The 13148-nt window shown below is 45.5% G+C and overlaps 1 protein-coding gene across 1 annotated transcript; it reads left to right on the forward strand.

The window, feature by feature from the left end:
• The first annotated feature begins 1587 nt into the window (after window positions 1-1587).
• Window positions 1588-10201, forward strand: ADRB1 (adrenoceptor beta 1). The gene is made up of 2 exons (XM_065408141.1): window positions 1588-2862; window positions 10046-10201. The coding sequence occupies exons 1-2, from the start codon at window positions 1588-1590 to the stop codon at window positions 10199-10201; spliced, it is 1431 nt and encodes a 476-aa protein (XP_065264213.1).
• Window positions 10202-13148: the final 2947 nt, after the last annotated feature.

A 13148-nucleotide genomic window follows, 5' to 3' on the forward strand; every position in this document is an offset into this window, starting at 1 on the left:
CTCCCTAGGTAACCCATTCCAGTGCTTCACCCTCCTAGTGAAATAGTGTTTCCTAATATCCAACCTAGACCTCCCCCACTGCAACATGAGACCATTACTCCTTATTCTATCATCTGCCACCACTGAGAACAGCCGAGCGCCATCCTCTTTGGAACCCCGCCCTTCAGGGAGTTGAAGGCTGATATCAAATCCCCCCTCACTCTTCTCTTCTGCAAACTAAATAACCCCAGTTCCCTCAGCCTCTCCTCGCAAGTCACGTGCCCCAGCCCCCTAATCATGAGGATCTAACCAGCCATGTCTGATAGCTAAACACAGACAGCACTTTTCTTCTAGCCTGGCTTCATGTAAAGCAATGGTGGATAAATAAAACCAAACAAAGGTGCTCCTGAATTATGCTATCGAATTACGCTACTTTCAGTGGTTCAATTCTAAAGTGCGGGAATGGAAGCCCAGCAATTACATATGATCCTTTATTAACGTGTCAGTTACTTTGCAAGCTTGCCTGGAGCCTTTCCTTCTCTTATTAACATATTATTGCATCACAATTAGCTCGCTGGGATTGTGGGTGCCGCGTAGGAAGACCAGATGTCCCGATTTTATAGGGACAGTCCCGATTTTTGGGTCTTTTTCTTATATAGGCTCCTATTACCCCTCACCCCCTGTCCCGATTTTTCACACTTGCTGTCTGGTCACCCTAGTGGGCACTAGCTACAGAGGGCAGGGCCGGCTCTAACTTTTTTGCTGCCCCAAGCAGCAAAAAAAAGCCCCGCCCCGCCAAGCCCCCCCGCCGAGCGCCGCGCCCCGCGCCGCCCCCCCCCCCGCCGAGCACCGCGCCGCCGGAACCTCCCCCCGAGCGCCACGCCCCGTGCCGCCCCCCCCGCCGAGCGCCGCGCCGCCGGAGCGCCCCCCGCCCCGCAGAATGCCGCGCCGCGCTGCCCCCCCAAAGATTGGCCGCCCCTTACCAGGTGCCGCCCCAAGCATGTGCTTGGTTGCCTGGTGCCTGGAGCCGGCCCTGACAGAGAGTCTCCTATACCTACCCCTTGGTGTACCCCCGCCCTAGGGTAGGTATAGGAGACCCTCTGTAGCTAGTGGGTCTCCTATACCAGAGCAACACAGGACAAGAGGGAGGAACAGGTGCTGGGGGAAAATCTTTGCAACAAGTTGCTGACACTGGCACCACTTCTCGCTCGCAGTCGGTGCCTCTAGCACCCTGAAAGCCCGCCTCCGGCTGGGGCAGGCCGATGCACCGGGGCGATGGGATGGGAGCGAGCTTTGAAGCGAGCCCCGGGCAGACACAGACTCTGCCCGCCGCTCCGAGCCGAGCCCGGAGGACTGAGCCGCGCGGAGCCGGGGGAGGCCGGGTGGGTGTGGCCGCTGCCCCGCGCCATTGGCCGCGCGGCCCGTGACGCGCAGGGGACGGGGCGGGGCGCCGGAGCCCGCCGCGGGGCGCTCAGAAGCATGCTGCAGCCCCGGAGCGGTGGCAGCGGCCGGGAGATCGCTCCGGCTGCTGCTGCAGGGAGGGCGCCCCGCCTCGCCTTCATGCCTCCAGCCCGGCGCCGCAGCCGGCTGCCCTGAGCCGCCCCAGCCATGGGAGATGGCTGGCTCGCCCCAGATTGCAACCCGCCCAACCGATCCAGCTCCCCGCCGCCCGTCCCCCCCAGCAGCGCCTCCACCCTGCCCTACCCGCCGGGCAGCAGGGAGCTGCCCTCCCACCAGTGGGCGGTGGGCATGCTGATGGCCCTGATGGTGCTGCTGATCGTGGTGGGCAACGCGCTGGTGATCGCGGCCATCGGGCGCACGCAGCGGCTGCAGACCCTCACCAACCTCTTCATCACCTCGCTGGCCTGCGCCGACCTGGTGATGGGCTCGCTGGTGGTGCCCTTCGGGGCCACGCTGGTGGTACGGGGCCACTGGGTCTGGGGCTCTTTCCTGTGCGAGTGCTGGACCTCGCTGGACGTGCTGTGCGTGACGGCCAGCATCGAGACCCTGTGCGTTATTGCCATCGACCGCTACCTGGCCATCACCTCGCCTTTCCGCTACCAGAGCCTCATGACCAAGGGCCGGGCCAAGGGCATCATCTGCACGGTCTGGGCCATCTCTGCCCTCGTCTCCTTCCTGCCCATCATGATGCATTGGTGGCGGGATGGAGATCCCCAGGCTCTGGATTGCTACCAGAACCCCAACTGCTGCGACTTTGTCACCAACAGGGCCTATGCCATCGCCTCCTCCATTATCTCCTTCTACATCCCCCTGCTCATCATGATCTTCGTGTACATCAGAGTCTACCGGGAGGCCAAGGAGCAGATGAGGAAGATAGACAGGTGCGAGGGCAGGTTTTACTGCAGCCACCCCCAGCCTCCTGCCGCAGCCCAATCCCATCAGCCCATCCTGGGCAATGGCAGAACCAGCAGGAGAAGGACCTCCAGGATCCTGGCCTTGAAGGAGCAAAAAGCCCTCAAGACCTTAGGCATCATCATGGGTGTCTTCACCCTCTGCTGGCTCCCTTTCTTCCTGGTCAACGTGGTCAAGGTCTTCAGCAGGGACCTGGTGCCAGACCAGCTCTTCGTCTTCTTCAACTGGCTGGGCTATGCCAACTCGGCTTTCAACCCCATCATCTACTGCCGCAGCCCCGACTTCCGCAAGGCCTTCAAGAGGCTGCTCTGCTGCCCCAGGAAAGCTGACCGGAGGCTGCACGCCAGCACTGGGGAGCTCTCCCGGTACCCAGGGAACTTCATCAATACTTTGGGCACCCCCGAGCGCAGCCTAGGAGGGACATGGTCTGATTGCAATGGGGGCACACAGGGAGGCAGTGACTCGAGTCTGGAGGAGAGGAATAGCAAAATTTCCTATTCGGAATCCAAGGTATAAGGATAGGGGGGGTGTTGGGTTTGGGGGCAGAGGAGTGTGTGCACTGGACACTGAGCATAAAGAAAGACAGGAAGGGAAATGAACAGGAGCAAAAAGGGGGGTAAAAACCACCAGGAGTCGGGTTAATAAACACCAGACCAAACTGATCTCTCGCTGTGGAGAGAATCTGTGTTTACTTAAAATTAAAAGCAGGTGAACTTGTATGCAGCATACCTCATCTGAAGCTAAAGCAAACGGGAGGCCACTGACCACTGAACAAAGGAAATTAACCAACTGTCTCAAAACCATTTGGATTATTATCTTTCTGTGGGGAGTTCGATGTTGGCGGTTAGGGGAAATAATTTGAAAAGGAAATAAGAAAATAGGTTAAGTTTTTCTGAGAGCTACAGTTGCAGAGGGGCCTGATCCTGAAACATTGAAGTATTGGGATTTTGCCGTTGCCGTCAGTGTAGGCAGGGTCAAGCTGTTATTAACCTTGCTTCAAAGTTTAGGACTGTCGGTTATCCCTGTCCTTACTTCTGGGAGCTGCAGCAGTAGCCCCACACAGAGGAAAAGAGCCTGATTTTAATAAGTGCTGACTGCCGAAAAATCTCATTGAAGTCCGTGGGAGCTGCAGGTGTTCAGTATTTTTGCAAATCAGGCTAAAAGTCACTTTTGAAAGTGTATTTGTGTTCTGGTGAGTTTTATTTTAAGCTCTTGGTAGCTGGGCTCCCCCGTTCTCTAAAGTAGACAAGAATAAAAAATAAATAATGTTGAACATTGATATACTTGTATTTTGAACAAACCTCTTCTGCTTTTTTCTTCAGCACCAGCAAACTGGTGACTTTTTGTGCTTATCTTCCCTTGCCAGACAATAGCAATCAGGCTGAGAAACTTCTACCTCAAACTGTGCATATTGTACAGGGGAAATAAAAGAGACGTGTTTATATTAAACAGCTTATTTATGTATCACTATTAGTATTTTCTAAAAAAAAAAAACCACCCCAGTCATTGAGCCTTCTGCAGTTTGTTCATTGTAATTACAGATGAACAGTAAAAATGAATTCCTTGTATCAAAAAAATTACTGCACATTTTTAAAAAATGACAACATAGCCATTTTTTGCACAGTGTCAAGAATTGTAAAGTGAATTGAAGATGTTACTTGCACAAAAAGTCGAATTACAAATAAAACGGGGGTTAAATAACATCAAACCCCAGATCTATTTCTGTTCTTGTCTGCTATGTTACAATTTTACTGAGAGTTACTTTTTAAATATTATTTTATCAAGGTACTGTAAATGTATCGATATTATAAATTAAAGTATCTTAAGGGTCTTTTTATTTTTATTTTTTATGTCCAGGTGCCCACGTGAATCTGCTGTTATTTTAGCACTTGTGTCTCATTTCCATTTTCCTCTTCTGTGTGTGTGTTTTATAACGTATTTATACTCTGGTGCAATTTACTACTGTGTAAGTAATCGGTCAATGTGCAATAAATGTCATTGCATCACAAGCAGGTTATGTTCAGTGTTTCTCTATAGGTTCAGAAACGATACCCAGCTAGAATGAAAGAACAGAGTTTGTTTTGCTTGGAAATATGGATCGGGTTAACGATACAGTCCTGTCTAATGGCTTTTCCTGACACAATATTGTAAGAAAGAAAGAAAGAAAGAAAGAAAACAAAAAAACCCTTCCTAGACCAAATAAGGTGGTGTTCCTGTTACAGTGAGAGCTGCCTACTTCCCTTAAAGTAATGGCCAAAACATTAGTGTTTCCAGCCTAATTTTGAAAACATTAGTTTTCTTTAATGATGCCAAATTAGCTGAACTAATCATTATTGTTAAGTGTACTGGACTGGGAGTCAGGATACCTACTATTCAAAAGTACAAAACTATTTCATTCGATTTGGTTTGAAAGCTGAAAATTGTCTGTCTGTTAGAAAGCTTATGCATTGTACTCCATCATGAAGTCAATGATACTCTTAGAATAATTTCACTTCACACGGATGGGGCCTGAACTCTCAAGGACTTTTGCCGGTGACTTCAGGGAGAGCAGGGTCAAGTCCCTGTTCTATATGGGCCAGAACCTACTCCCACTGAAGTCTGTGGAGGTCTCCACTGAGTTCAGGGTATCTAACTGGAGATCTAATTTGCAGGCTGTAATGATCTGAAACAATTCTGGACTTTTGTTCTACTGCACTGTAAAAAGACTTTCAAGCAAAATTCACTATGAGTTTGACCCTGCACACACTGGAATCAATGGGAGTATTGCCCATGTCTTTAATGATTGCAGGATCAGGCCCGCTCAGTGAATCAGATCTAAAGACTGTTGAAGTTAGTGGAGATCTTTTCTGTTGACTTCAATGGGCTTTGGATCAGGCCCTATATCACACAAGATAGGTGACTGATTTAAAAAAAATTAGACTTTCTGTAGCTTAAACAAGTATATATTTTGAATAAAGGAAAGCATATGTGGCCCTTATTTTGTGATGGTATGTTACTCTTAGTAGTGGATTCATTTGGGGCCAGATTCTGCTACCCTTACTCACATTGAGTAGTGTCCTAGTCACGCTGGTATCGCTGTGAACTTCAGCAGAACTCTGCATATGAGCACAGTTGTGCTGAGAGGGGAAAAGTGGCAGAGTCAGATCTTTAATGTGTGTCTTGAACATAGAACTCCGTCATAGCCCAACATTTTTTACATTGTTTCATAATGGTGCATTTCATTCAGGTAGCTTAATAAATACTCAATTACTAGAAATTGCCGTGGCAAATAGAGGAACAAAAAGACAGACTGCTCGATATTGTAAAACGCCTCTCTAATGTGATGTGCAGAATTAAAGTGAAGCCGTTTTTAGTGCTATAACACTCCGAGGTATACTGAAGTTAGCAATCAGCAACCTGGGAGAATGTTTTTGAAAGTCAGTTCTTCAGGAAACAAGCCAAGCCCTAATGTTTAAAATTTCAGGAACTATCTTTTATACAAAGTGCTTTTAATATTACAAGAAGATCATGCTTTTTTATGCAGGACTAAATTAAAGGGCCTTTAGAAGGAAGTTTTGACATTGATTTCATGGGGGTTAAGACTTGAACTACAGTTAATAATTCCCGCGTAACAAGTGAAATGGGCTACCTAAATGCCAAAGTGAAGCTAGGTTAGCTGCCAGATGAAACATACATTCTATCATCATGGTCTAAAAACGTGTATTTAAATCCAAGAATTCAGTTCTGCCTTCATTTGTACCCCTGCTATTCCAGAAAAGTCAGTAGAATTGCAAAGATGTAACTGAGGGCACAATTTGATTCCAGCTGACTAATATAGGATGTGATGATTTTATACATGACTATTTGCTACTCTACCATTGCAGAAAAGATTGAGTCTAATGGACTTAGACCCTGATCCAGCAAAAGCAGTTTAGCACATGCTTAACTTTAAGCATCCAAGTAATCTCACTGAAGTCAATGGGTCTGCTCATGCACTTAAAGTTAAGCGCATGATGAAGTGCTTTGCTGAACTGGCGGCCTTAGATCAGATTTAGGATCCAAACCTGCTCAGCTCGCTCTCCCTGGGAACATACATTGGGCCACACTCATCCTTGATTAATGTAATACCCTCAAAGTCACTGGAGTTTCATGTAGGATGAATGTTGCCATTGACTTCAATGGGACCACTTGTGTGAGTAAAGTGATCAGGATTTGGTCATTGTGTTTTGGACAATCAGAAATGACCTGATAGGTAGGCTATAGGTAGATGCAGCAGTTTTAAAAACAGGAAGGTCTCTAATTGGCTGAAGGTTTAAACAGTCAATAAAGATAATCCATCCCACAACCTGAATGGCTGATACCTGACTCACCTAGTCCAGTGTAAAAAAGGCAGTGGCACACTAACCTTAGAGACCGAGCGAGACATATGGGGTGTGCATGTGTGTGAAGAAGGGAAGACTATGGATTGCTGTCTTAGTACAGCCGGTTCTTAGGATTTAAGAAGGAATATGCTCTGAGAAGAGTTACAGCACAGCTGAGATACTCTGGAGGCAATGAGTCAAACATCCATGATGAATATTTCTTTGAAGCAAACCAGACAGGGATTAACAGTAGGAGCTGCAGTAAGAGAGTACAAACATTCGACTCGCAGCCACACACACACTTGCACTGAAAAGTTAAGTAATAGAAGAATAGAGACCCAAAGGAAAGGGAGAAGCAGATAAAACAGAAAATCTACTGTAAGAATACGGACTGCATCCGTTATGGCTCAAATTGTCGGGCCAGGATGTCTAAACAGGCTTCTAAACTTCAGGCACTAAAATAGAAGTGGCCTGTTTGCCAAAGATGCTGAGTGCCTGCAGCCCCCATTGACTTCCTTGGGAGCTCAATACTTTTGAAAATTGAGCTACTTCTCTATAGGTATGTAAATGTAAGTCTAGGAGCCTAACTTTAGGCATATGGGTTTGAAAATTTGGGCCTGAGTGTAGTTGCTCTTTGCAGGTAAAAAGCATAAGGAAACCAGATCCTGCATTTCTTGTGAATCCAGCATTGCAGACAAGTTAGGAGAGGAGTTGGATTTTTTAAAAGTAGTCAGGTCCCTAAAGGTAGGCATCTAATGGAATTTCCAAAAGTTCACAGGTGCCACTAATGGGAGTTAGGTGCCTAGCCACTTTTGAAAATTCCACTAGGCACCTATCTACATCTTTAGGCACCTAAATATCTTTAAAAATCTGGCCCAAAGTGTGCACCTATATTACACTTTCATCCATGAATTACATATAGATCTGGTACCTGTACAAACCATTAGTAAGCAACAATTGCAACTGACTAAATCCGATACAGTAAGTGTGGCCTAAAATGCTTAGAATTAGATCTTTGCATCGCCCACAGCGTGCAAAGAATTCAACACGATAAGTAGTTTGTTTCTGATAGCATGCACTATTTCTGCTGCAAACACCATCTCTTTCATTTGGCATGCAAGTGTATTCAAATATAGAAGACAACTTCCTTATCTTTTTTTTCCAAGCCTTATCTGAAGTTGAAATTTTATTAATAACTTTTAAGCTGTTATTGTGCAAACCTCCCTTGCTCTGCACACTTTCCCAATTTATTATTTCCCATGTGGTGGAATGTACTTACTTCTTCCCCTGTAATATATCAGTGATGGAAACAGTGCAGTCATGAACTAACAGCACAGACATTCTTCAGGCCAAATTCTATCCTCAGCTATGCTCGTGATATGCTACTGGAGTCAGAATTTGGCCTTTATAATCTAATCTTTTATGAGAGCTACTAAGCAATGGCTCCAGAAAGGTCCATTGTCACCAGCAGTAATTGGCATTTACTAATGAAGCTGGAGCAATTAGTCCCATTAAAAGCATTCAAGGAAAATGTTAACTGTTAAACCATGGTTAGTGCTGTATACCTCAAATAATGGGTGTTTTGTTTGTTGGTCTCTGTTAGGTGATACGATGGAAAATAATTATCCTTTGACTAGCAGCCAGCTTTCTATTATTGAAAAAGGAGAAGACATGTTCTGTTTGAAGGATTATACCTAAAAATAGTTCTGCTACATCAGCCACATCAGCAACTGGCATGAAGTTAATTCCCATATACACATCCTCTATGTTATTTCAGTTTCACTCTTGTCAGTCAAAGTTTTCGGTTTGATTGAAAAAACAGTAATGCAAACTCCTGAAATAAGGTTAAGCACACTGTCCCACAGGATTATTTTTGGTATGCATCACTGATTCGCATTCAGAGGGTGCCAAATTCCAAAATGTCTAAGGAGGAAGTAAGTATTCTTTGTCTTTCTGTAAATAATCATGGATAACGTAAGATCAACAGTAGAATTGCTATGATTGCCTTACACAAGAGATCAAATTTTTTTTTTTACATAGATGTCCGTCTATCTGTTAGTCTAAACAGAAACAGCCATGATAACAACAGGAGCTTCGCTGACATAATTCAATAACCTTAGGCTGCTAAACTGTGTCAGAGAAAGTGACAGAGTAGGGGGAAAAAAGAATAAACAAGATGATATCGGGCGGCAAAGCCGGAGGGGGAACCTCTCAAGTAACAGTAACAGAGGACATGATAACAGGGCTAGATGTTACATTTTCTTTCCAACATAATGCCCGTTATGAAAAAGTCCAATAGATTTTAATAGGGATGAATCTGTCAGATGCTCAATAGAAATAAAATAGCCTTCTATAGAAATGACTCTAAAAACCTAGAGGATTTTATCTCTTCTATATTCTCTAGGCTGGTTAAGCACTTTGCCATAAGGAGATAAACAGTTGGAGCAAACTCCAACACTTCTTAAATGTTCCCCACCTCTAATGCACATTGAAAGAAAAATATCTGAGCCAGATCCTCAGCTAGTGTAAATCACTGGAGCTCGTTTCACTTCCGTGAACTAGAATGACACGGACAACCCCCTTCTTCAGCCATTAGGCTCTCAGAGCCGCGGCTGTGAGCATACACGTTATCTCATTAAGCAAACTGTTTCAACAAAGCCTTTAATTTCCACTGCCTCTGGATATTTACATTGTTCCTCCTAAAAGCAAGAGTGGCTCATGCTTATGAAACCTAAGGGAGTCTTTCTATTGAATTTCATGGGAGTTGGATAATACCTCACACTGGGCCTGACTCTGAAGCCATTACTCACTTTGCATAGTCCCGCTAAAGTAAACGGGCCCAATTCTCCAGTGCCTTTCGCCTTGTGTTGTCATTTATACCTGTGCAATGAGGATGTATAAGTGATGCGGCCAGTGTAACTCAGTGGAGAATTCTGACCAGCTAATGTTTTACACCTGCTTTGCCAGGTATAAATGATTACACGGGTTACAGGGCAGGTGAGAATCAGGTACTTTTGTAAGACTTCTAGGAGTTATAGCTACTTACTGCTAACACAAGCAGCAGAATTGGGCTTGCCTAGAATTGTATCATGTTTGGGTTTGTCATGTAAACTCTCACACATGTTCCTGATTCATATTATTGAACTGACAACTGAACATACAGACTCACTTTGCAAACCAACATTTGGCTAGCTGGCTCTTTGGCCATATTAAGTTTTACAGATAGAGCCAGCCTGCAGAGTCTGACTTGGGATCTGAACATTGGCAGAGCTTTGGGAGGTTCAGATCCAGGGGGTTGGTTTAGGCGCATTTCTAATTAGTTTGATACTCATTGTTAATAATTATGTACCTAGAACTGTAGCGAGCGAAGAGGAAAACCCAGCAGGCCAGCTTCATCCTCCGGCCCTGCACCTTATGCCTGCACTGTCTGTGGCAAGGACAGTCACTTAAGAAGTGGACTTTTTAGCCACTCGCAGTGCTGCAGCATGACACCTACAGCCCCCAACTAAAACCTCTCCAGTGCATCATCAAGGATCTACACCCTATCCTGAAGGACGATCCCTCACTCTCACAGACCTTGGGAGACAGGCCAGTCCTCGCTTACAGACAGCCCCCCAACCTGAAGCAAATACTCACCAGCAACTACACACCACACAACAAAAACACCAACCCAGGAACCAAACCCTGCTACAAACCCTGGTGCCAACTCTGTCCACATATCTATTCAAGAGACACCATCATAGGACCTAACCACATCAGCCACACCATCCAGGGCTCATTTACCTGCACATCTACTAATGTGATATATGCCATCATGTGCCAGCAATGCCCCTCTACCATGTACATTGGCCAAACCGGACAGTCTCTATGCAAAAGAATAAATGGACGCAAATCTGACATCAGGAATCATAACATTCAAAAACCAGTAGGAGAACACTTCAGTCTCTCTGGTCACTCAATAACAGACCTAAAAGTGGCAATTCTTCAACAAAAAACCTTCAAAAACAGACTCCAACGTGAAACTGCAGAATTGGAATTAATTTGCAAATGTGATACCATCAGATTAGGCCTGAATAAAGACTGGGAGTGGTTGGGTCATTACAAAACCTAAACTTAATTTCCCCAATACTAATTTCTCCCTACTGTTATTCACACTTTTTGTCAACTGTCTGTGATGGGCCACTCTCTTACCACTTCAAAAGTTATTTTTCCTCCCTTGATATCCTGCTGGTAATTGATTTATCTCGTTAGACTGACCTCACACTTGGTAAAGCAAGCCCCATCCTTTCATGTATTTATACCTGCTCCTGTATTTTTCACTTCATGCATCCGATGAAGTGGGTTCTAGCCCACAAAAGCTTATGCCCAAATAAATTTGTTAGTCTCTAGGGTGCCACAAGGACTCCTCGTTGTTTTTACTGCTTTGGGTGTTCATCCATCATCTTTCGAGATGGAGGGCTGCCATTCAGTTCTGCTTGAACGGACACAGCATTTTCCAAAACAAGTAAGACAAGAGTCCTATGCTCAAAGAGTTTACAGTCTGACACAGAAAACAGCAACACAATCCTGTCCTCATCATGGCATCTGTGTACCCGAGACATAAGGATGTGGGACAGCCTTTTTTCTTTTCTCTTCATCCACTATGTTGGACCCAACACTACAGTCCTCACTGGATATGTCTACACAGCAACTAGAAACCTGCGGATGGCCCGTGCTAGCTGGCTCAGGCTAAGGGGCTGTTTAACTGCAGTGTAGACTTCCAGGCTTGGGCTGGAGCCCAGGCTCTAGGACCCTGGCAAGTGGGAAGGTCCCAGAGATCAGGCTGCAGGAGCCAGGAAGTCAACACTTCAATGAAACAGCCCCTGAGCCCTGGGAGCCCGAGTCAGCTGGCACGACCCAGCCACAGGGTTTTCTCTGCAGTGTAGACATACTGACAGAGACAAAATGAGACTTAGGTGCCTAACCTGCTTAGGTACTTTAGGTACTGTAAATCCCCCCAATCTGCATCTTTAGGCACCTAAATCCCTTTACAAATCTGGCCCTCAAGGGTACATCTGTACTGCAGCTGGGAGTGAGTCTTCCTGCCTGGGTAGACAGCCGCCCACTAACGGAGCGTGAGCTAACAAGCTAAAAGTAGCAGCCTGGAGGTTGTTGCGCTGGCTGGCCCTCAGGCTCTCAAGCCTAGGGGGTAAGGTGGCCTTGATGTGGTAGGCATTGTAGGTACATGTAATAAAAAGACAGTCCCTGACCCAGAAAGCTCACAATCTAAACACAGGATGAAAGTAAAAAGTGCCTCCATTAAATGTCAAAGAGTTAAAACAAGTCACTTGGTTGGAGCAGCGAGTGTTAGTTTTATTTCACTTTCAGGCACACTGAAGACTCTAAGATATCCTTCTTTTACAAGGTGGCAGACAGAATATGCTGTGAGAATTCCAGAAAGTCACTGTATAGTGCCAGGACTGTGAACAGGAGTCACCATTTGTAGATGTTAAAGCAATTACTTTTCACTTGCTTTTTTTAAAGTACAGTCTAGTAATGCTCCTGCTATGCTAGTTACTCAAGGGGGACAAATGCCACAAAAAATTAAAGGGAAAACAACGAAAACAGCTGACTACAGCAGATTATCAGTGTTGTCACTATCACAATGCTTCTTTTAAGAACAAGCCAGTCAAAGAGAACCCCGGTGAGACTTTCTGGCATGGAACCGAGTGTGACACTTTAGATGAAGGTTTCTAAATACACATAATGGACACAGTTCTGCCCCTCAGTCACACCCCCAAGTTCCTAAAGTCGGTAAGAGTTCGATGTATATTTCTGACAGTAGCTTGGCTCTGCAAACGCCAGTCATGCTGAAGGGTAGGGTGGTGTCAGTGCCAGTCTATGGTGACAGTTCTGTCTGTGGAATACATAGCTAGTGCTCAAAGAGGTACCCCCACACTTCCTTTTTGGGGTGTATAATGCACTCTTTTCTGCCCCCACATACCAGCTTCATTCCATCAACTGGTAAAGAATGCAGCCTGGGCCCACATCCTCAAGCTATCTAGGCACCTAACAGCCATTGAAATTAATGTGAAGTTAGGAGCCCAATTACCTTTGAGCCTCTGGACCCAAGTTCCCATTCTATGCCCCCTTGGAATGGCTGACACTAATGCTGGTAGCACTAATGCTCCCAAGGTTTTGCATTCAGGTCCCTCTACCTCACTTCTAATTACCCATCTGTGCAGAGCCATTTCAGCTCACCCACAGTTGGTAACAAACCAAACTGTCATTTAATTTACTGTTTGGAATATAGCTGAGGTTTAACGATTATTGTTTGTAACACTTGGGCAATCGTTATATAATTGTTAATCCTCGTAAACGCATTTTAAGTAATTATAAGAGCTGTTGTGTAACAATCAGCATCTGTCCTGTTATTCTAAACTCTAGGTATGGATTGTCCAACAGTTTGTGAAATCA

The sequence above is a fragment of the Emys orbicularis genome, chromosome 7 (assembly GCF_028017835.1).
Source record: "Emys orbicularis isolate rEmyOrb1 chromosome 7, rEmyOrb1.hap1, whole genome shotgun sequence".
NCBI classification, from domain to species: Eukaryota; Metazoa; Chordata; order Testudines; family Emydidae; genus Emys; species Emys orbicularis.